General features: G+C 36.3%; 1 protein-coding gene across 4 annotated transcripts in view; it reads right to left on the bottom strand.

Moving 5' to 3' along the window:
* Positions 1-25,675, bottom strand: part of VTI1A (vesicle transport through interaction with t-SNAREs 1A) — a 272,171-nt gene that overhangs the window by 198,266 nt on the left and 48,230 nt on the right. For 2 of the 4 annotated variants that reach the window (XM_061372685.1, XM_061372683.1), the window contains exons 4-6: positions 15,340-15,417; positions 9,012-9,032; positions 4,102-4,186 (exon numbers count right to left, since the gene is read on the bottom strand). In XM_061372685.1, coding sequence (XP_061228669.1) covers positions 4,102-4,186; positions 9,012-9,032; positions 15,340-15,417 — 184 coding nt within the window. The remainder of the gene's footprint in view (positions 1-4,101; positions 4,187-9,011; positions 9,033-15,339; positions 15,418-25,675) is intronic. The other 2 variants (XM_061372686.1, XM_061372684.1) reach the window with 1 other exon arrangement.

Genomic DNA, 25,675 nt, shown 5'->3' with positions numbered 1-25,675 from the left:
AGATATTTCAGAGAGATTTAGAGCCACAGCATAATACCCAATAATCATCACTCACAGAGGCAAGCTCAATACTTGTTCTCAAATGACATGCACTGAAAGCTACAAAAATATCTACAGCTCATGAAGGCGAAAAAAAACCCAGAACCAAATAAAAACCTACAACATAATTTGCCATGAAAGCCTGGACAGTATTGAATGGTTGGATCTCTCTCTCTTACATTGTCATGAAACAAGGCAAAGTCTATATTATATAAACCCCAGGATTTATTTATTTTTTTCCCTAGAAAGTATCTGGCAGCTGAGAAGAAGCTACCAAAACCAATTCAACTGCGGATTACAACCCTTTACAAGGTTTGCATTTCTTCTCCTTGACAGTGTTTTATATTTGCATGCCAACTTTATCTCTGAAGATGAATGAAGCATTTTGAACTATTCCTCATTCAATATACTCCTGTCTGAGCGAACATATCTAAGACTCAAGAAAGTAGGGGATACCTTACTATGCTATGCAGACAAATAAAGAAGTTCTAGAATTCAGTTTGATGTTGTGGAAATCTCAGCAGGAGACTGAAGTTTGGGAATCTCCCTGTCCAGAACGGAAGAATTCTCTGATTAATCAGGATTTCTTTAATCTACTCCCATTTTCACTGAAACCAGCAATTTCCATGCACCTCTAAAATATTTCTCATATTCTGAGGCTGTATGGTCAGACTAAATGAACTGAAATTAAGAATGCTGAGCTCTAGTATCCTAAGTAATGACTGATGATGGAAATGCCTACTAACCAGGATGTAAACTTGCTTTTCTGTTTCTTACCAGCACAGCAGATAATAATGCAAGAAGAGAAAAATAACAAGAAATATTACCTGAAACTATTTTGATTTAAAAAAGGCACGAGTTCACTTTGCAGTATTATCAGCCATTATTAAAATTTCCCCTATTTGGTACAACCAACGGGGACCTTCAACATTCAAACAGCTGCTGGTTTCCCTCTATGTCCTGAGAGATTTCCCTCACATGTTTGTGCCACAGAACTCAGGTAATTAAAATGCAAATGCTCTAATGAACTTACTGGCTTACCAAATCAGCTACTCAAATGCCTTTTAGATTTGCAACATACCCCATGAATATTTAGAATAACTTTCTCCTCTTCATAGTAGGACCTGAGTACTACGGAACTGGTTACGATACTAAAGGCTTTGCTTAGTCCTTCAGATTACTGCATAGATTTAAGCATCCTTAGTATAAAGAAATGACAGTCAACAAACTATGAAAGTCTAAAAATCAATGTTGGATTGTGTCTTAGAGATGGAGACATAAGTGGCATCCTGTTCAGACACCATGGAAGACACGAATCAATGGCATTGCCCAAAGAAGGAAGTCAGACCTTCCAACAGATCTCAGCTTGTATGAGCAACTGCACATAAGATGAAACAGCTTATCAATTTAGAGATGCAAACAGGAAAAAAGACTCAAATTTATCATGGTAAGTTTCAGGAATAGTAATGTGAAATTGCATTAAATTAGTTATGTGATGTCAGATTAATCCTTAGATGATCACAGGGGCAGGTTAAAATAGTATATGTATTTTTGCTGATTAAGGTAATAACAAAGACCCAAATATGACTTCTTTCAGAGGTGAAATTCATCCAGCTTCATTACCATAAGCAACATACATACCCACAACTGTGAAAAGACACCACATAAATAAAGCAGAATAGATACTTAAGAGTTGTCACATCCTCCTCCTCACAGAATGGCTGAGGCGGGAAGGGACCTCTTGAGATCATCTAGTCCAACACCTTGCTCAAGCAGGGTCACCGAGAGTCAGGACCGTGCCCATGTGGATTTTGAGTATCTTCAGAGATACAGACTCTACAATCACTTTGGGCTACCTAACCCAGTGTTTGACTATTCCTGCAATAAAAAATTCTTTTTATGCATTCTGATGGAATTTAAGAGGTTTTAATTTGCGCTCATTGTCTCTCATCCTGTCACTGGGCATTGTTGAGAAGAGTCTGGCTCCCTCTTCTTTATTCCATCCCATCAGCTATTTATACACACTGAAAAGCTCCCCCAAGCCTTCTCTTCTCCAGCTTGAACAGTGTCAGCCTTCTCAGCTTCTCCTCATATGAAAGATGCTCCAGTCCCTTAATTCTCTTCACAGCCCTTTGCTGATCTCAATCCAGTATATCAACATCTGTCTTGTACCAGGGAGTCCAGACCTGGAAACAGCACTCCAGATGTGGCCTCACCAGTGCTGTGCAGAGGCCTTCATACAACGAAAGTAATAAACAAAGGCAAAACAGCGTCTGAAGAGTAAACTCAAGTGATGAATTGAAACTCCAGAATAGAATATTTTATTTTATTAGAACACCTCAATAAAAAATGATTATAATGTAATCCTAAAATTAAGTTCTTTCATTGCACTGAATTAATCCAAATTCGTTCATATGAATAAGCAACATAATCCATGCCAAGAATGAAATATAATTAGTTTCCATAAAAATCTTCTGTAAAAATCTACCTTACAATTAAGTTAATATTTCCAAAGTTATCATCTCCAAATTATTTAATATTAATATGTCATATAATACTGCCACACTACTAGTCTTCACAGAGTTCAGGGAATAGGAAATATATATATATATATATTACTGCTCAAGATGAAAAGTAAAGATGGACAGAATTAGTGTGGCCCTATGGAATTCAATGCAGTTTCACCTGGTTTTGACATCAAAACTCACCCTTTCCATATAAATATACATTTGCACTCCAACCATATTTCTCAGAGAACACCATGGAGATATGCAATGGAAGTTAACATGATCATCATCTCTATAAAACAAATTCCACATGGAGTAAAAGAGGGTATAAGATATCTCTTCCCCAAAAGGACCACTCTGCATTTTTATGCAGTTTCTTTGTGAAAGATCCAGGCTCAACTAAAACAGATCAGGAACCATTTGTGACCAGTTTGAAATGGTCCTAAAAAAAAAGTAAGTTATGACCATTGATAGACCAGACCTGAAAATCTGTAGGAAAGCAAACGTAATTGCTATGTTATGCGCATCTTTACTAACAAGTCATCTTCTGGCATGAGAATTAACTTTCCTTGTCCCCTCTAAAACCTATAGCGCATGTTCCCTACACCTATTTTGTTATTGTGCACAGCACTAAACCCAGAATAATTAAAATGCAGGCACTTTAGTAATACCATTCATTTAACATAGCCATATTTAACTCTACAAGGGTTCAACTTAATTTACCTCTTAAATAGGACTTGAATTCTAAAAAGACACTGGAATATATAAATTAATTGGGACTCTCTGCCAGCAAATTACTTCACTGCTCAAACACACATTTTCTGAAAGTTTCTGTAACTTTGCACAATCTTTATTTAAGGGGATTAGACTTTGGAGGCTTAACTACTGCTGGTTTAAAAAAAACCCCAACACTATAAATTGCTAAAACTTAGTAAAAACATTTTGAAACCACCAACTGAAAACTTGTTGTCAGTAAAAACCCCACTAATTCAATAATTAAACTTCAATTTAGCCCTCTCCCTTGATTTTATTGCATCTGTATATTCTGGGGGATGGCTTGTTTACTTCTTTCATCGCACAGGAAGAGCTGCATAATCAGTCACTGAACTGATTGCAAGAAAATTCAGCTGATGACCTTGTTATACATCATCTGTAGTTAATATCTTATAAATTTGTTAAAATGGTATTTTTTACATATATGAATAAAAGTAAAAGGCAAAAACAACTGGAGTCTGCAGTGTGTGCTAGCAATCATTGCGGGTGGGTAAACTGACAACATGTAACTGCATATTAAGACAAATGTAGAATTTAGACAAAGTATTCCATCTCTTTTCAGATGTATACTTTTAAACCTCAGGAACTGTTTTCAGTAGATGTCATGCCTTTTAACTTGAAAAAAGATAAGCGCAAATAAGCTCCCAATTGTCTCCCCAATATGTAAACCACATCTCGGGCTGCTGTCTCTGTTTCGCCTTTGAAGTTTCCCTGAAATGTCATGTGTTGTGAAGACTGCTGTGCATAAGCAAGACAATTTGCTCACTCTCAGAATTCTTACCGGTTTCCACTGCTATTTGGTATCCAGCCTCTAGTCTCCGAGATGACCTTTCCAGCCTCTCTGTGTTATCGAGCAGATGTGCCCTCTGAAAAAGAAAAGGGGAGAGAGAGAGAGAGAGAGAAAAAAAATCAGCCAGCAGTCTACAGTGTTCTCCCCCCCACTTCTTAATTGTGCTTTCATATTCTAAAACACAAAAATATCCACATATATTTTATGGAGGAGCCTGTTACAAGGACCACTGGAAGGGGCAGGTTCTATGATCAATCATAATTATGTGTACCAATCATTTTTGTTTTGAAACATGGAATATGTGCTTCACTTTTATTACATGAACCCACAAAGCAGAGTGTGACTATCACATAGGAAATCTGCCTGAAGAGCATTTCCAAAACAGATCTCTCTGTGACACATGTATGCAAACACCCATGATTTCTATTCAACTACAGTTAGATGAAACCATCGCTTTAAATACAAGTGCAGATTTTAATATGAACTTAATTTTCAGCAGAGGATATATTTCCTTTATGTGTACTACTCAAGTGAGGTGATAAAAACAACAAGCTATTCATACAGAATACTGAACAGCAGGAATATTCTTCAGACTGTTTGATGTAAAAAGATGTAGAAACAAAACTCTGGTTTCTTGATTTACATCTCTTATGCCTAAATATATATATGAATATATAAATAACATACACAAGCACAGGTATGAGATATTTTTCCCAGAATTCATTTATGAGCAAACAATAAACTGTAGTGAAAATGCATCTTCCAATACATTTTTACTTGGGGAGTCTGCAATAGTGAAAAAGTGAAATTATTATTTTCATTAGTTTATTCTCCACCTAAAACACCAACATTTCAATATGTAAGCTCATTTTCTGTGGAAATTTCATCCTAAACTAGCTCTAATCAAGCCATCAAAATACCATAACCCCCCTCACAGTAAAGCAATCACACACACCCCTTTCTGCGCTACCCATAACCCCAAAAACAATATTTTGGATATTTGACAAAAAATATTTCCTACAACTTTGCCTTGTTGACAGATGTCATTTTAAAAATGAAGCAATGCTTTCTAATAATAATAAAAAAAGGAGGTGTCATACATATTATCTGAGTGGCTGTCTACCGAAACGATCTACCTTGCTCTAATGAGCCCCTATGGATCTTGGGAGATGCAAGCTGTATTGACATGCACACTTAAGCTAATACACCTAGACCAGTGCCTCCAAGCTCTAGCAGCCAGGGATGCTGACAGAATATCTCGCTTCTATCTTCAAAGAAAGGAAGTGATTAGTATGTTATCATTACCATTCAAAACGTGATTTCCCTATTCCCTCCCGGCATAGGTGACACATCTCTGAGATGCGGCCAGACGATCGAGGCAGCTAAAGCCACATCAAAGCTTGCCTTGAATTTTTTTTTTTCCTTTTTTTATTTTTTTTTTCCCCTCTCTTTTTCTTTTTTTGGAAATCATTAAAACAATGCATTTAGATCAGCACAGATAGGACCCAATGTGAAGGTCAGGAAAGCTGCAATAACAGTCTACAATAATTAATAGAGTTGTCTAATACACAGTGGATAGGTTAAGAGTAAATTGCAAAAAAGCCTTTTGCATTCATGGGGGGCAGGCCACCAAGAAAAAAGAGAAAAGAATCAGCACAAGCACTTAATAAAATTTAAAACCATAAGTTACAGCGCTGTAATTGAAATCACGACAGCAACTAGAGTGCTGCATGTTCTTAGTACTCATGGTCAATCTAGATAATTAGTGTTAATTTTGCTTAATTTTTTTAAAAAGGCACCTTTTCATAACATCTGCTGTTTCCTCTCCAGTGCCCATTAGAAGAGAAAAAAAAAGTGTAAGCCTGCAGTGCCTTTCTCCAAATACTGCCCCCCCCCAAATGATATTAAAGAACAACTGGTGTTAAATTTTTTAAACTTAATAAAAAACATCAGAAACCTAACACTGTAACATAGATGTCTCTCAAGAAAAAAGAAGTAGAAGAGAAGGAGGGGGAGGTATAAAGAAGGAGTTTGGAAGGCAAAAATCTTAAAAGTTAGAAGATACTTTAAAAAGAAAACACAGGTTGGGAGTGAGCACAAAGAATGGAAGATTATAATTACAGAACAGATGTATAATGCTGTAGTGGTATACTAGAAATGAAAGGCCTACCCTGCTATGTTAAGGGGGAAGTGGGGGGTTTATAATCATATTTCACATCACTGTGTGGAAGAGCTACCCAAGAGGAAGAGTTAGCATTTAACTGTGTATTTGGATATACTATATAACCCACATTTAATCTGAAAAGGAAATTACAAGCCCACAGTTCAGTTCAGTCTTACTGAGAGCAATTAGAATACTAAAGCCCTGTGAACTGGGTGCTAACATTAACTCAGAGCTGTTTCTTACTTGATTTCAGAACCTTTCCATCCAAGCCATTCTATAATGAAACTTAATTTATATGAGAAAGGGTGATGTTATTTATTTGTTTGGGTTTGGAGACACCCTGTTCTTTGGTTACGAAATCAGTGCCCTAGCGTAGCAGCTGATGCTTCCAACTGCTTCCCACCCCTCCCCAAACTCCTTCTCCCACAGTATCCCCTGCTCTCTGTGAGGTTGGGTAGCGAGGTGATTCAGTGCATCTTGCAGCTTCAGAAACAGCTTCTATCTGGAGTTATATAAGGAAGTTTTGCAAAGTGGCACGCTATCACTAGAGATTTAGTCATTCCATGTGGGCTGGATTCAAACTGAGATCTCAGGAGCTCAAAAGACAGAATGACACAGCCTCCGTGGAAGCCTGTGTACGGCAAGTGTGCTAGAATAGAGCCCCGTAATGAGAGGAAGCACAGGTTTTATTAACAAACACTATGGCAAACCACAATTTCTTTTAAGATCAGTTCATACCTCCTTAGGAGAACTATAATTGGGGATGCCTTGATGTTTCACTACGTGACAAGTTAAGAATTATGCCTGAGTCACCGTACTAGCCTTCATTTAAACTTTAATGTGCATTTTGCATTGGGTATAAAAACACCATTGCAATTACAACCTATCCAGCACATAGTGGGTACTAAGTGCAGAGAACAGAATGCTAACAATTGCTTATCAAATTATTTCTCTACCTGTACAATCAACCTAGAAAAAACAGCAAATCCCTTTATTTACTTCTATTTCCTGCCTCTTTCACAATACGCAGAGAGAGGAACAGGTAACTTATGAGGCTAGCAAGAAAAAGCAAAGAAGAAAATCAGCAGAAGCAATGTCAAATTTTTTTAGGTGGCTGACAAAGAGGATTTAAAAGCTCCATAAGGTACGACTGAGTTCAGTATAACTCCCAAGTTGCAACAACATCCTAAATTTTATTTGCCTTCATAGCCATTTCAAAAAGAAGAGCAGTTAAGTAGCAGCCTTGTTCTTTGCATCTGATTCAATTTTCAGAGTAAATTTATAAATTAGGAATCTTTATGTTTATAAAACTATAACCTATGTTTGCAAGCAAAAATGAGCCTACAACACTGTTTTACAGAAGCACAGGAGCAGATGTGCATGTGTTGTTAAAGGGATGAGCAAATGAACCTTGTTCTGAAAAATCTCAGAAATCAGGCTATACAAACCCTTGCAACAATATTGTCATCTGTTTAAATACTGGGACTATTGGGGAGGGTAGCTCAGCAGTGGTGGGAGGGCTTTCATGTGGTTACATGTTTATTTTGTTTAATGTTTTTCCTGGTTTACTTTGTAGCTTTAACATATTAATATCAGCTCCACAAGAAGAGGGAAAAATAAAGCATTCAGGGTGGAACAATCTTTACATCACAAATATCTTACTGTTTTTAAGAATTCTCTGTAATTGTCCTTAATCTGGTTACTTTACAATTCTTTGTCATCACCATTTCTAAAACTTACAAATCCTTTCCTGCAGAGTTCAGTATTCAATACTGATATGTCTGGGAACACGTTTCAAAAAGAAGATACCAGACAAATATGTGATGCTAAAATACTCGTGCTTCTAAATATATTTATTCAAATACTTCACTGGTTCCAACTCTCTGTATGAAACCCTTCAGAAATCTGACCCATAAGTAATCTTGCCTTTACTGAGACCTTCTTGGTACCTATGAGGAAACAATAACAATAAAGCATTTCAGATACCTGCTTTGCTACAGTAGTGAGTAACAGAGATTAATTTCAGAAAATATACTGAAACATTTGAGGAACTGACCATTAAAACAGGCTTCTCTCTCTCAATATTTATGAGTCATTTTATAACTGGAAGAAAGGTGTTCTGGAATACTGATCTCTAGCGTTACACCTACAGATCTACAGCACTCACAAATACATAATAAATATTGATATGTGCGTGTAGGTCTACCTGTACTGTGTTTGCAGTGGATAGACAATATCCAGCATAATACATAAACTACTTGAATAGCTCACACCAAACTCAACCACTGTGAAACACTGTGTAATTTTTACAGTGTTTCAGCACAGGTTTTTACTAAAGCAATGCTTTCACTTTCAATACCAGAGTATAAATGTATTTACCCTATCAAAGATTTTGTGATGTAAACATGATTATTACTGTACCTGATTTGATGATCATGGTATTCTAGCAGAGATCAAATAATACTGGGGGTTTTTTTACCCTTCTTTTTCTAGTGCTTTTAAAAAAAATTTCCACTATCAAAGAATGTTAATTTCTAAGGTTTGATCTAGAGATTCCCATGTAAGTATACAATTATTAGGGAAAAAGAGGCACAACAGTGAATATTTTAAAGCAATGTAATCAATATTTTTGCTTTGTGCAGATTTCCCTGCAACAATGAACAAAAAGATCTACTTCAGATTTAGAAACTCAGCTTTAAAGGGAAAGCTAGACAACAAAAAGCAAGAAAGTACTCACCTCTTCACGTAATTTTATCAACTGCAACATGAACGCACAGAAAAGATAAAAAGGAAAGAAATGGCAGGAAAGAAAGATCAGTTGTGTGACAGGATACAGAATTAACATTGACAATTTATCTGTTTACATGTTTAGCATTTAAAAATCACAGACAAACACATTAAAAGAACCTAAACATAGACTACATGCAGAGTTTTTTGAACGAATAAAGATCACTTTCTCACACTGTCACATTAAACAAAGAGAATAGTGTGAAATTCTCTTTTAAACCACATCTAAGACACCATCATGAAATAAAGGGGAATGACTTCATAGAAGTCTATATTATAAAGAAAAAACAAGTTTACTATTCCTCTCTTCGAAGATTGTACAGCTGAAGTGGTTTTGTATATACAAGTTTTCAGAATGTTTTCTGTATATTTTAGTTGTGACAACTGATTTCTTATTTTACTAGCAGATCTAACTTATTAATAGATGACTGCATCTTAACTGTATTTCAATTTTTATATACCTGAGTTCTACTGTAACTGTATTATCTAATTTTATTATTGAACCTCATATAGAGGGGTTTTTCCAGCTTAAAAAAAAAAAAAGGAACAGCTTAGATAAATGGCTGAGAATTATGATTTATTGCATAGCATATTTAAAAATAGACAAAGGAATAGGGAACAACACAAAAAGCATTTCCCTCAGAAAAGACCCACTCCAGGTTCTTAATCCTAGACCACTACTCAGTGTGTGCACATTTACACACAGTGTGTCTGTGTATACTTACGCAGCATATACATTTCTATTTATCAATTTATGCTTATAAATTAACACAATCTAGCACTACTAATAACATTGCTCTGGCAGGTTTACTATTAAACTAAATATAAGCCCAGTCTGATTATCAAACTATGTTCTAATATGCTCTCCCCTTAGAGAGACAGATAAATCATTTGTACTGGAACAAAACGTATAATTACAACAAACGCCTGCATAAGAGAGGCTCTTTACAAAAAATTACAGTTCTCTCACCGATTCCAGTTGAATTCAAAATTACAACAGCAACATCATTATCTCAGGTTATGCTGATATTTCACCTACAGTTTCATAATGTTAATTTTCAACACATGTGTAAGCTGAGAATGTTTACTACTAATAAAGTCTCACCAGCATGAAGGAAACAAAAGAACCTCCATTATTCTCTACTGTTTCACATGGCTCGTCTAGAACTGAATGTATACCTCACCCCGCCACCAAAACGGACAAGGCTCTAACAAGATGTAATTAGGAGGGCTACTACCACACAGACTTAAACTGAAATGGCTCTTTAGTACGTAGCTAAAGGAACTTTGTTAGAATTTTGTATAAAGAAAACTGCGTTTTCCGCCAAACCAGCGCTTAAATTCAAGTGCTTGGCCTATCATAAATTGGTCTCTTTCTCCAGATCTTCCCCCCCTTTTTTCCCCAAAAAGGCAAACATTAAGGCTCCTTAGAAAGAGACGATCTGGGAGTTGATCACATAGCTATCTTTTCTTTCTGAGGCCACCATTCTTCAGTTGGCTATGATACTTAAAGGGCCAAAGTTTAAAACTACTCTCCCGCAATAGAGCCCGTTTGGGCATGCCACCCTGCTATAATCAATGAGAGTTTTAAAATGCTGCACATTTGTTTTTTCAATAGGTCCCAAACAAAAATGTTCTATCTTGTTTGTGCTGCATGGCTGAATTTAAGCTCTGCATGGGATTTGCAGCTAAGCTAAGTAATGGGAGAGGGTTTGGGTTTTTTTTTTCTAACATTGGCTGAAAGATATTCATTCAAATTAACAAAAGATGTATTTTTCCCCCATTTAACAATGCTCTTCATGAAAATGTGCTACCTCTACGTTTCTGTTTTGAAACCTTATTTTTATAATGCTCACCGCTTAACTGCAAGCAGCAACAAGCCGTGTGCAGCCACCATTTTAGGTTATGATAATCAGCGTATTTTTGAAACAAAGATGATTTTTGGGGGGTTTGTGTTTTTTTTTTTTCGCAATACGGAATTCGATACAAGAGGTAATCTGCTCCTTTGTAGGCTGGGGAAAAAAAAAACATAAATCTGGTTTACGCTGGTTTGAACCAGTGGAATCTCTTGTGGCTAAGCCTTCTGCTGTGACTAAAATCAAAACTGCGCCGCAGAGAGCGAGATGGGGGATGTGTGTGTATGTGTGTGTGTGTGCACGCGTGTATGTGTGTGTGTGTGTGTGTGTCTGTGAGGCACATCACGTGGCATAGAAAACTACTGACTTTTTTTTATAAGGCTGATAACGCCACCGCCGTCTCTGTCCGCATACAGATAACGAATAAATGCTGAACTCTATTAAACGCCCTTTACACATTATCGTGGGTCGAACACACAATTTTCTGAACTTATGATGACAGTCTATTTATTTTGCTATAAACCCTCGGCATGTAACGAACAGATTTGTGTCTGGTAATGATCTGCTCTGCCAGGGCTATACGAAATGATACCGACCTTCTTTAGATCTTGGGGAATTAAATTGACCAACTTCACCCCCTGGTCTGTAGCTGAAGTTTGACACACTTTATGCACAGCAAGCCCAAATCTAATATTATCACAACTTTGTAGTCAGAAATTAAGTAGCCACAAAATATTTGTTCACCGCAAAACACATATACAATATATGTGCATAGGGACACACAATTTAACCTAATGCAAATTCATTTAAACTTATTAATGAACACAGCTGAGAAAGAGAAAGGAACACTAGCACATTTCAAGAAAGTCGGTAACACCGTACCTGATATTTTAGTTGAGAAGGATTTCTGATTTAACACAATACATACTTTCTAGAAAAACATACAAATTGCCACACAAACCAGTTGTATTATTATTCAAGTGAAGCCATAACTTTCAGTAGAGCACTAAAAGCCACAAAACTTTCAAGAGATTTGATAAATGCTGGTGACCAGAATGACAAAACAAGACTTGAAAATAACACAGCCCGTTTAAACCACTCTTGGGAAATAAGTAACAACCCAATGCACACAGTAGGTTTTGGGGTATGGGGTTGTGAGGTGGGTTTTTTTGATGTAAGGAGGGATGTCTTCAGATTCTCAACCTCTGTATGTGCCTCATCTGACTACATTCACATAGTTCAAATTAAGAAGAAATTAACATATATTAAGCAATGATCTACTAAACTCGGAAGTGCATACAGAGCACTTATACCGCTATCTATGTCATTAGATAAGGATGCAGTTACTTCAAAAGAATTGTATAATTCCTACAACCTGCAAGAAGTTTCCATATGCTTTATCTGGTACAATTAGTTAAATCTTCGTATAACCATTATAAGGCAACTGTGTTGTAAGTTGTCATCCACACATGATGATTGGTACTTATGGGAGACATACTGGGAAAATTAAGACGAAAGATAATTTGCTAATTCTTCAATCTGTTCTTTGTACTTCAATCTTTCTTCTTGGGAGAACAACTCATACCTATGACAGCTTATAACTTGGCTGTGGTTTGCTGTAATTGTACCTTTGAAACTCAACTGAAAAAACACAAGTGCCCCGTTTGTTTCTAGACACTTAATACGGTCATATTACCCAATACATATTAAGTTCTTTTTGTCTTCTCACTCCACCAAAACCATTTATGCAAACATTTATTATGATGACAAAGACCACGCCTGAAACACGTAGCTCATACCTCGTTTCCCTTGGGGGACACCCCAGTCTAACCAGATATCCAGCATTTCTACTGGCAGATTTTACCAATATTCCTAGATTGGTACAAGAGCAATTCTGAACTGGCAATGTTTTTCCACAGCTCCTCTGTCAGAAGAGGAATCCCTTCTCTCTCCTTTTAGTTTGGTGACTGAATTGGGGAAAAGAAACCCATCATTTTCCAGTTTAACAAATTTAATAATCCAAACTGATTCAGAAGCAGAAATCCTACAATAGTAGGGTGAAGGTCAGTCCATCTACCTGATTTATTTCCATCAGACAAAATGAAAGCAAGAAATGGAAGCATCTCCAAATATTTTACATGGCTGTAAGTTATACCTGAGCATCCATTCACCATCTAGTCCAAATTTGCTATTGATATAAATGCATCAGAGTGAGAGTGCATTAGACCTGGAGTTACTGAGTTAAATATATCAATATAACATATTCAGCGTATGGCAAGTACCCGAACCTTATACTTGATTTGGATAGCTGTACATTCTGATAAGCTCAACATCAGGCTAAAGTTTTTGCACTTAGTGACTGTACCCATAACTACATGCATGTAAGATAAGTAAAAAAACATAAGTAATGACATTTAATAAGAAAAAAAGAGATTGCAGCATTGATTATTGGAACACCACAATAAATAGTCTTTTTTTTCCAAATACTGGCATTCACATATTTAAAACAAGTTAGGTGACTCCTTACATGGTGGTATTTCACAACATTTTTCAAGGAAGAAAAGAAGAAATTCAGAACTTTCAAAGGCATAGTTGGGTTATAGAAAAGGATTTTGATTCCCTGTAAGACTAATCAAAACTTCTTTAACAGCCAAAATTTTCTTCCATTTATGAAGTGGTCATTTGGAAGAAAAAAACCTCATGTTGAAGGTATCATTTGGTTCCTTGAGACGAGACCATGTTTATTCCATCAAGTTTAGAATACAGATCATAACTTGCAAAAAGTGCACATGAACCAGTTATTTAATTATTCCTTAAAAAATGAAAATAAAATATTTTATCTCATCCCTCCACATAAGATATTCTATTATAAGTAAAGCTTCTTATCACAATTGCCCTTTTATGTCTGAATTCACATCAGTTTTTTCTTGAAACTTAAAAATAGAAGCACCTTAAAAGAAATAAGAATCTTAACATTTTCACAGGACTGAGTTTATGATCATGACACAGAAACTGTGGAACTATTTTACCTAAAGTCAGCCTTCCTGTAAAGGGGATAAAAGGGATAAAAAAAAAAAAGTCTATTTTATTCAAATTTTGGAATCTCCCCTTGCTATAGTATATGAATATGAAGATTAGTATCTTTTAAATTTAATTATTCACACACCTCTTAGAGCTGCTATACTTAAGTGTTATGTTTACAGGTTAGTTCTAGCCTGTGTATAGTTTCATTAATGTATGTATTAAAGTCTATTACAGAGTTTAAAATGTATACATCACATTTAAAATACTGGCTAAGGTTAAGGCTTAAGAGATCCGTACCTTAAAATTCATTGTATTGGGATAAATCTCTAAGTCTTTCTTTCTTTTTTATCCTTAGTGGAACTGAGCTTATATTAAGACAGACAGAAGATATCTGTTATACTAAGATAAGGTAGAAGATATTAAAAATTTCAGAACATGTTTCCACTCTGTTTCCTTGTCTAATACCACGTTTATCAAATAAACTTTTACACAATTTTCACTTTCACTTCCAAAATAATCTAATAATTCTATCTGGTCAGAAAAGACTATCTGAGAGTTAAGAAAACTTTCAAATCATTTCTGACCCAAAATGCACACCTGTGATTACAACTAACACGATTTTCAAAAAAGAAAAGAAATACTCAACTTTCAGACAGCTTGTCAAACAAGTTTCAGCACCAAAAGGAGCCTTAACAGATGGGTCAAAATCCCCTGAATATAATATTGCCCTTATAATTTTCACTAGTCTAGCAGGACCCTCACTGTAGTGTCCAAAACAACAATATGGGTACAAGATTTTTAAGAAGTCTCAGGATTATCAAGCTTTCCTTCATTAACAGAGATGGATGGCACTCTGCATTCTAGGACAACACGCATTATGAAAGCATGCTCTTATTAGTACAACTTGTGGTTTTGGTACAAGGAGAAAAAAATCTGTTTAGGGAAGGAATCACACAAGGAAACCGAGTGGGGTACTGCCTAATTCTGAGAGCTCACTTTCATTTGTTTTGCCTGCCAGTGTTGATTTAATTATACTGCATTATTATCAAAGCTGCATTATGTACTTTTTCTATTCCTTTTACATGTGTTTGAGGTGAAGACCTTGGCTTTGTCGGCAAACAGTGCTTTTCAAGTTATTTTTTAAGTACTAAATAATAAATAAAAGAGAAGAAAAGATTTTTTTTATGATAGCAGACAGTGATCACAAGTTAAAGGGTTAAATGTAAGATCTCCAAGAAACATTTTGAAGTTGATTAAGACCCCAGCTTTGCATTAAACAGTATCACTTCCACATGAGTTGTTGCTAATGCTGTTAAGGAGCAGCTTGAGAAGCCCAGTGTGCCAGTGACCTCCTTCACCCTCCAGCCACCCACTAGGGCTTCTTGATTAGCATCCTACCTGGTTCTCTGAGGAATTCCCGTCATCCCCTAGGAGCTCATTCCGCACCTCATCACTGTAGGCGATTCGTGACCTTTTCTGTAAAACAAAAAGAAAAAAAGGGTTAGGAAGTAAAGCTCCGAAGCCCTTGGTATCAAGGCTGATCATCTTAAACCTCGAGAGCCCCCTAATGGATACCTATTTGATAAAAAAAATTAATCTGCAAGTAAAAAGTTAACAAAAAGTTCTTCAATTGCTGTACTTTGACAAATAGGCATGAAAATCCTTAGCATTTCTAAGACAGTCACACCCTCAGCATTTTAGCAATGAAAGCAGCTTCAGTGAAGCTCAAGATATATAACGTGCAATCCCAGTCCTAATAACCAGGTAACCAGGAGAGGCAACATGCACTAACATCAGAAGCACCAAATGCATTTTTCTGGAGAACTTGCTAGCTAGATGCAGAACTCAGAAGAGCACTGCAGTGATGCCACTAAACAGGAAAGGAAGACTGAGCTGTTCCCCTGTTAAAAAAATTTTACACTTGAACAACACACATTTGACAAAAGTGGTTGAACTTGAAGATGTAAAAAATTTAACAAGTGTTTCCTATGCCACCAAGGCTATGAAAGCCTATTGGGAAAGGACCAGAAAGCAAAGGGAAAAAGAAAGGAGAAAAGGAATACCCTTGTACTGTAAACAGTAGCTTACAGTAGATACTGGGAACACCACAAAACTGAGACAGTCATTCATTAGATTATGACAGATAGTCACAATTCACAGCTTATGAGCACCAGATCTGCTCATAAACGGATCACCATATTGACTCTAAACTAGATCAAGTGAAAAGCAATGGAAAGCAAATGTCTGAAGATTACCAAGGTAGCCCAGCGTTGCATGGAACAACGGGGAAGTTCATAAAGAGAACATCAGCCTAGCTTTCAAATTCCCTGTTGGCCAAAAAACAGGCCCTTAGTCAGTTAATATTTCTACACTCGCTATTAAAAGAGACATAGGATTTTTAATAAATTGGCTGAAGTCTTGTTACATTTGAGTGTGGTTATGATAAATTTTACACTTCATCAGAGGAAGAAATCCAAGAGTAGCAAGAACTAAGCTGTAGGGCTTTCCTTCACTGGTGGGAACTTCCCTCACACTCCGTCATGGTAGTCACTACCAGTAGGAACTACCAGATTACTCCTCGAACCTCCCCTAATTGGACAATCATTCCGAAAAAGCATACACGAGACTGTGGCACAGCAAACAACCCACTAGAATTTATACTGAGCACAAGGAAACTCATTACCTTTGCGACAAAGAAATTTGGAGGGGCATCACCCCTTACACTGGCAACCTGGCAGTGGAGTAAGCCTTGTCTTGGTCATCTCAGAGCAACACATTTTAGCTTTTTAGTCTGCACAGTTCGCCCTTTGTTCCCATCATCATCATTACAATGCTTAGTGATTTGTGATTCAGTTGCTAGTGTTCAGATCTAGATTATATACTAAAGCTACAGATGTACGTAGCAAGGACAAAGCATACTATGGACCTACTACAAGAGATGAAATGTGCCAAATCTTTTGGAGATCTCAGCTGTCACAGTTTCATACTAACCAAGCTAAAGTAGTCTACAGCATTAAAGGAAATGAGAACCTTTAAACAGGCTGTGGTATCAGAGCTGCCTGTTTAAATTATTCATTTCATCACTATGGGGGACTAAAACACTCCACAGTATGCAAGAATATCATATGGAGGTAGGTTTTGTTTTTCTCTTTTTTCACCAAAAAGCCAACAAATTGCCATAGATTGCTCAATTATATTATTTTCCTATTTTTATTTGATACACATCAAAGAAGGGGGGAAATTTTAAATATGTACCAATAAATATCTGATCTTCTTTTCTGATTAACATTCCATCTTCCCATTTGAGGTCTAGCAGTTCAACTGTACAGTCTCTCCCAGTTTCACAAAATGACTCAGCCCCATTGATTCTGTTAAGTGTTGAATGTATTTATCATTATTAGAATGAGATGAGGAGCATGATGCTTCATGAGCTTGCTCTCCAGTGAACAAGTTGCCTGATTATATGTAGAGACTGAGGTGGTTCCTGGTTAGATATAATTTATTTGAAAGGTTTAACTAGCTGATATTTTCACTCATAAGAGCCTGCATGGCAAAAATTAAAAATAGTATCTGCACAGGAAGGAAAATAATATTAATAGCAATGCAATATTTAGAGGCCCTTTACAATCCTTTATATCAGCACCACTGAACTTAATAAATATATCTGCATCATTTTTCTTTTATTGCAATTATCTGTCATGATCTGAAAATCAGTAATTATATTAAAAGAAATAACCCTTTGACTACAATTAGGTATAACTCTTTGCCATAATCAATAAATAATTTGATACTACTTTTGATCACAGTTTCACTACCAAATGAATCAATAATATAAAAGGAAAGGCCTTTGAACTAAAGTGTTCCCTTGTTCTTTCAGGATTTGTCCAAAATATCAATATCTTGAATTACTATTCTTATTTTTATTAAAGTAATACTGGCTAACACTTGTAAATGTGGCTATCAAAATCAGTTCAGTTTGTCTGAACTCAATAATTAAATACTGTTTAGATTTATGGGTTTTTTTTTAGTTTATAACTATCAGCTGTTTATAAATATGTACTTTAGCCAAATGCAAGAATGATAGTTTGAGCTGGAAATGTCACACACTCTGCTACAGTTTGAAGGAAACCAATTCATAATGCATTTTATAAATAGTTAATGACTTCTATACATAAGCTAACCAGGCAAATCAAGAAATTGTCAACATTTTTAGTCTTAGTTGTCAGTTACCACTGTCTACTGGTACTTTATATGTATGTTTCTAGAAAAGACAGAAGCTTTACAGAGTTTGTAATCCAAGGCATTTCTGGGCAGCTCCATATAGGTTTAAGAGGTTCTGTGTGCAGTTTTTTTGCATGTAAGGGCCTGTCATATACAGAAGTTTCCTTGTATTTTCTATTTTCTTGTAGATACCTATACGGAAAGTCTAAGCACACAAGTTTTTAACCCAGTGTACGTGTTTGCATCCAAAGGTAGCATTGCACACAAACACACAATAACACAAAAGGGTTAAGCTACTTTCTACAAGAACTTCCAAGACAGAAAGTTGCAGAGGCTGTTTTACATGTACTACAGTAACCAGACCTTCTGACAAGGAAGAATTTCTGATTCCAGGCAGACCCCTCTTGGTTTATGAACAGGATTTTTGCATACTGATTGGGTGATTTCCTTAAAGCCCTGTTCAAACAGATACACTTGCTCAGTTCTGTCTGGCAATTTGGCTTTAAACAATCTGTCTACTTGACCCAAGCCTTAACATTTCCCAATAGAACTGAATGTGTTCGTGGGCAAGCCCAGCTAAATTAGAATTGAAATGAATTAACTCAGCTTAAACTAATTAAGATCTGTGATCTGCAGCACCACCCCCCTGTATGATTCTACATGTGAAGTAGGGTACATGTAACCAGACTGTAAGAATTCTGCTATACTACTAATCTGAGCATACCAATGAAGTTCGTCTATTACTAAAGCATATGAGAAGTTAATTTCCATGGCCTACACATGGCAAAGCAATTGCTTAAATTGCCTCACCTGGGAATTTAATACAATGTTATCATCAGACCAGCCACACTGTAAATAGATTTATAATGCTTTCCATGTGCTAGGCTAGGTTGCATATGAATTAAGTAATGATCTGGTATTACAATACAATCAGCTAGTTCCCACACCTGGCAGACAGGATATTTTGCTAAATTACTACCTATACAGATACATCACAACATAAAAAACAGAAAAGGCAATGGGAAGAAACAATCTACAATCGGTGTATGACGATTTTTGCATGGTAACCAAATAAGATGTAGATAGAAAGAGGTATCCAAAATAATCTGTTCCCAACATCTGCACAACAGAACACATACTTATTCATTTCTATTCAATTTTGGCCCAATATTCTGCATTCTGTACTTTAATTACCATCCACATTCTGAAATGCTCCCATTAGCGAAGGCCAGAACTAGCCAATGTCCCCTCACTCCAATGCACTTCCAGAAATCAGGCAAATAATTGATATAAAGCATAGCACATTTTCATACCTGAACTAAAGAATAGCTTTCCACCTCCTAAATGCTAAGCAGCCCCTGGAACAGGCAAACAAGTCGAGGTGCATTTCAGACAAAAGGCCCAGCAAATCTTTCCGTCCCAACCTCTCAGTTTTTCAGACTTAATGCTTTAAGAACAGATGAAACAGATTGGTTTTGGTGAAATATGTGTAAACAAACAAAATGGCTTATTTATCCACAAACATCTGTTTTGACACAGAACTCATTAGAATTTCCTAGTACATATAAATGCTTTAAAAAAAAGATCTTCAAGCATCTGTTTTAGAGTTTGGCCCTGCTCTAGATGTAAATAAATACTCCAGATTAGCATAACCAGAAATAATTTGTAGGAATAAATTAATTTTATGTTGTGTTCTTCGTGAGCAGCCAGTTTTGTCATTGCTCTTGCTACAAGCAAGGTGAAAAAAAGTGACCTGATCTTCAAATGGACTGTTAGATACTGCAGAATGTACACTTTCATCTCTGCCTTTTGGAATAGATACTTAACCAGGTTTTGCTGAGCAGAAATGGAAAAGATACAGTTAAACAAATCTAGAAGAAAAATAAGTGACCCTAATTAACAATCTTAAAGTCTGTATTTAAACAGAAACACAAAACCAGGAAATAATTTCTTCAGAAAACAAATGAATTTGCTCAAGAAGCTGTGTTCAAACTTCAGCTTCCAAGTTTTCTACGTTTCTCTGTACAGGTGATCCAGGAAGAATAGACTAGACACTTCAGATTGCAGTTTGAAAGGGGTTTTCCTGTCCCTGAATAGCTTACATGTTACTCTAAGAAGCAGGAAAACGATTCCATAGTGCTAATATACAATCTGATGCAATATTGGACTTTCAAGTATTCCCTGATGAAAATAAAACCCCAAAGCTGACATATTTCTGTCCAAAAGTATATCAAAACTATTTTACAAATCCTATTAAACTTCTGATTGAAAGAATCAGTTCAATAGTAGGCATTGGATGGCAATAATCAATGTGCAAACCACTCCTGGTATTGCCATGCCTCTGCTTGCACACAAGAAGTTTGCAGGCAAGCCTGAAAGAGAAATGCACAACTTAAAACTTGTATTCTGCCACTCTGTCAAATGTTGTCAGCTTCTTATAATAGCAGAAAGAAATCAAACTTCAAGTGCTAATGTGAAATTAATGCAGAGATACTATCAGCTATTTTAAGTCACAGATCTATAGATCTTGTTTTCAATATTCATCAACAAACATACTTTTAATTTCATTATGGGGTGAGGGCAGGGAGGAAGGTCACGCAAACCCCCATGAGGATACAACATACTATATTATGTTGGTCATGAAAAATGCAGCTTCTGCCAACAAAACTACTTCCGCCTCAAACTCATGACCAGTGGACCATGTATGTCACCAACATCACTGGGGTTTAAACAATCTGCAACACTGCGTTGTAGGTAAAGAAGGAAAGAGGTGACCTATAAGAGAATTTTAACTAATTGCTTCTACGAACTTAAGGAGTAACAGAAGAATTACTTCTATTGTGAAAAAGACATTTGTATTTAGAAACTATCTTATATTTACCTGTGCTCTGCCTTTTAAACTTAATAACCCAGAAAAGCAGTTTTCTCAAAATTCAAAGGTCTGTAACCAAATGACCTCACCCCCCTTCTATTTTTTAGAGGATGCTTGAATACCCACTACCATAGCTTCCAATCTAAAAAGACCACATCTATGGAAGAGTAATATAATGAAATACAATCCAAGCATGGTAAACTTCAGATAATCTTTGCTTGGGCTTGGATAGGACTCTCCAAACATGAGTAATTCATCTTAACCCGGTGTTAATAAAAATTTGGTCCCTATGTATATACTACTTCATTCTTTCATTAAAATTCAATTTCTCCAAAGTGCTTTCAGCTTTGGGCTGTTCTACACAAGTTTGCCTTTTTACTCATATGCATCAGTTGACACATGAAGAGTGACTTGAGTATTCCCGCAAATTTAGGTGCAACCTCTCTGTAGACAAACACAGTGACGTCTGCCTCTTGCACTGCCAACCTGCCGCTATTCTGCTATCTCCTGTTACCTATGTCTGCTAGTCTGTTCCTGTAATACACTTCTCAGTACTCTAATTTTAGTACTTTATGTAACTTCTTTCTATTGATTCCTTCAAATGACCATTATTAAACTATCGTATTTCATTTCTAGACCTATCTTTACACATCTGCTGAGCTGGCTAAGTTAACCAACTTGCCTATTAACTCAACTGAAATTCCTCTAAATTGTGTATGAGATCCCTTGAGTTCATTTCTTCTCAAATTCACCTTCCAGAAAAGCCTACTGCTCCCTCGTATTCACCCTGTGTGTATTCAAAGACCAGTCTTGCTAAAGACCTAGCTTGCTAATTAAAAGCTGGCTGGTGTTAGTGACTTTTGCCATGGTTTGTGTAGCAAACATTGGCATATATTGACCTACTTTGTTGACAAAGGTTTTGCAACTTGCTACCCTTATTTGCCACAGTCATTTCAATCAGAAAGGCTGGAAGAAAAGGCAAGAACAAGGTTGGCGAGGGGGCAATACCATCTCTTCACAACTCAGACAACAGTTTGAAAATAAAGATACCTCAGCTGTAAGACTACACCTGATGCACGTTCGAGCTAACCCACAACTGACCTATTCATTTGGTACAGGGGGGCTAAGTGGGAGAAATTCTTTTGTTTATAGCATAGGTTCATATTTGGACTTGGAGGCATGTCCAGATGTGGCATCAACAAAAAATCTGGATCCAAAGCATAGCAACAGCCAAAATCAAGCCAGTGTTGTTGACAGATACACTCACCCTCAATTAATGTCCAGGCTAACTTGCAGAAATATTTAAGGACGCCAACATGATCACTTAATTCAGTTTCCATATTAAATCCTCTCACTCCTAGAACAGGTTTTAAAAAGCCACATCAGGCACTGAAAGTCAGTCACTAATGTCATACAGGCTTATGTTTTTCTACAGAAGTCTCTGCTAGATACAAATAGATCATCAAAAGATCAGCAAGACTAGGCTACAAGACCACGGTTTAACTACAGCAGATCTTTGCACTTAGAACTGGCATATTCACATAATAAGTATACACATAACAGCCACAAGTTTCTCTCTAAAATTAAATTTTAGGGAATACTGTCAAGGATAACAGTGGAATAGAGAACTCCTAATGCCTTTTCCCAGTACAACACCAAGCTTATGTTTCTGTTATGAAAACTTCACTGGTCATCTCAACTCATCTCCTTGTTGTATTGACTGAACTCACATATTATATCTGTCCTTCTAATTTTTACAGAACATTTGCTTTCATTATTTTTTATTATAATTGTTTTCTTTAAATAATGCCTATTACTATGCAACTTCACCAATCCATTTATCCAGCATATGCTAGGATAGAGAACAAGGAGCAACTATACATCAGAGTCACGTACTCCAGATCGCCTTGTGGTCCAAAGACTTTAAGCTGTGTTGTAGGTTTGTAATTAACATATGTTTTTGATAAATCTTGGAGAGAAAATAAAGTCCAGTGTGTTGGACAAACATACAGATGAACCAAGAAAATGAAAATACAGAGCCACTTTTCTCCAAGGGGAGAAGTTTATAATATGAGGGCCAACTTTTAAAGAGAATGTTCTCAAAGACAGTGAAGCAGGGGGAAAAAAGTCACAAGGAGCCTTAAGATTTTCTTAAACTAGTTAGGTCACGGTAAACGATTATAAACATCTCAGATAAACCAAAACATGAAATGATCATTACAGTATCTTTGTTTCAGCTGGTATTTCCATCTGGAGCCTAGGTTCTTGTTGCTAACAGTAAGAAGATACCTGCTGGTACTTTCTGCCAGCTCTTTTTCCAGAAAGAAGCATCCAAGTGTTCCATCCATCCCTGGCTTGCTACTTAATTGTCTTTATCAGCCTGCGCCTGCATACCCTGGCCAGACACTATGGAGATCGGCAACTGTAATGAAAAACTGCAATAGTTGCCATTGCTGAATCTTACCATCGTCTTTCTCAGATCTCCAAATCCCTGGATTTCTAATAGTAGGTAATGCTTAGGAAAGATGGTATTCTTTTTTCTTTTTTCTTTTTTTTTTTTGCCTTTTGGCTTTCCTGTTAAAAGTACAAATTTTCTACAGAGCTCAGTGCTATTAATAATACATTTTGTCCACTGTGAACTCCAAGAGTGAAAAACAAAAGGAAGCCACGAAGATGTATCTCATTTTGGACCCTTAGAATAAGAGCAAGGCAGATGAATGTAGATGTTTCTGAGACAGCTGAACTGTCCCACCTACATCCGTGCTACTCTGAAAGGATTTATTTTAAAGCAAAGAAACAAAAGCAGCCCTTTCCAAAAATAGATTTTAGTGCATAAAAAGCTATTTTTAGGCACTTTCCTTTTTCCACTAAGCATACACACTCTCTCTGAGGCATCTTTCCATCTGTATAGCAATACATTGTTTTTAATTTCCGAAAATAATATAAAGAATAGGAAAATTTCCATTGAGTGCTAAAAATATTAATCATCATGAACAAAAAACACCAGCTCTTCAATGAGAGTAACTGATTATTATTTCTGACTTCATCATTAAATACAAAATTTAATAATGCTTGATGCAAAGAATAATTAAATAGAAAACCAGCATATTTGAGGTGGTTTGCATATAAATATACCCATATGGTGCTCGTTTTGTGTATTTCAGTACAAGTCTTTTGGACCATAAACACATTAGGTCAAACTATTGTTTAATCAAAAGGAAAATGAAATATAGCTTTAGTTTAAGGCAGGCCAGTCAAAACTGTTCTTACTGTCCGCAATTCCTGAATTCATTATTTTTGCCCTGATGTGATTTAGCTGGGATTCCTTTCCTTCCTTCTAGATCATGTGTGCTTTTACACAGACACATTGCCTTGCCTGAAAAGGAGAAACTGTCTGAGTTTAGTAATTTTAGTAGTTAAGTGGTCACAATTGGGCTTTGAAGTTTGCAGCAAACTGAAGGAGAAGTAAATCTGTACCTTCACTGCTCCCCACCAGGCACTACTGGGACAGACCCAGTTGTTTCACGCTGTGCTAAATCAATAGCTAATACGATAAAATACTATCCCAATGTTCAGACATGGCATTTTCTAATTTTATCACAAGCTGATGATTAGCAGTTCTTGCTTTACACTAACGGAGATAAAAGTCAGTATCTAATCCAGTACCTATAATTTATCTAGCTAAAGTCCTTGTTACACTGCCTTTGCATTTGAGCTCCTCAGTCTCCCCCATTCAGTGAAAATACTTACAAGCAACATTCAGTTCTTAAGTGCATAAAATGGATGAAGTTATTATTAAAATGCACATATCTGTATAAAAATAGCCACACTAACCCCTCCTCTACTTGGTTTATTTCTTCAGAACTTAAGCCTTGTAGCACACTGTGACAGAAAGGCAGTATATTTATACAAAATTTTGGCATTTAAAGTGTCTTTCTGATAGACAGGCTTCAGCTAACTTGTTATTTTTCCTCTTACCTGTAACATACTCACAAATTCTGCCTCTAAGTGGACCAACATACAACAAAAAGAATAATGAGAACACTGGTACTGGCAGTAGCTCATTTCCAAGTAAATATTGATGTCCAAACTCAAAAAATTCAGTGAGTATTTCTGTTTTGTCCCTGCTCCTGTGTTGTCACCAACAATGCTTACACATTTCTATTGATCTTGTTTATAGCTGCCTAGATTTTCACTGTCAAGACAACGTAGTGTGAACCTTAAGGAAAACCTCGCTTTATGTAAGACCGCATAAAGTCTGCCGTATCAGTCAAAGCTTCAATTAGTCCAGAACTTGTACTGCCTCCTATAGTGGCCATTAATGGATAACAAGGGGAAATCTTAAGGAACAGAGCACGGATGGAATGATTCTCATTTCAGTAGAGGCTGCCAGTTTCTGATGATCAGCAGTTCAGGGAGTTTAAGGTACATCTAAGATCTTCATACTTAATAAACTTTGATGGTTACTGCTTACATAATACTTCTTTTATTTAAATAGCAACTGAACAAGCATTCGTGCACAAGAAGAAAGATGTTCAGATCTCAGTATTAGGGCAAAGATTAAATTCAAAAGTTATCCCGCTTTTTATTTGAACAAATCTGAAGTGAAGCTCCAAAGAAAAATGGTAAGAATTAAAATAT

Source organism: Neopsephotus bourkii, unplaced genomic scaffold, assembly GCF_033783945.1.
Source record: "Neopsephotus bourkii isolate Nb327-2 ecotype Australia unplaced genomic scaffold, CSIRO-AGI_Nbou_v1 NB_1615, whole genome shotgun sequence".
In the NCBI taxonomy this organism is placed as follows: domain Eukaryota; kingdom Metazoa; phylum Chordata; class Aves; order Psittaciformes; family Psittacidae; genus Neopsephotus; species Neopsephotus bourkii.
Note: the sequence above shows the minus strand (reverse complement) of the source record. Positions and strands in the feature narration are given on the sequence as shown.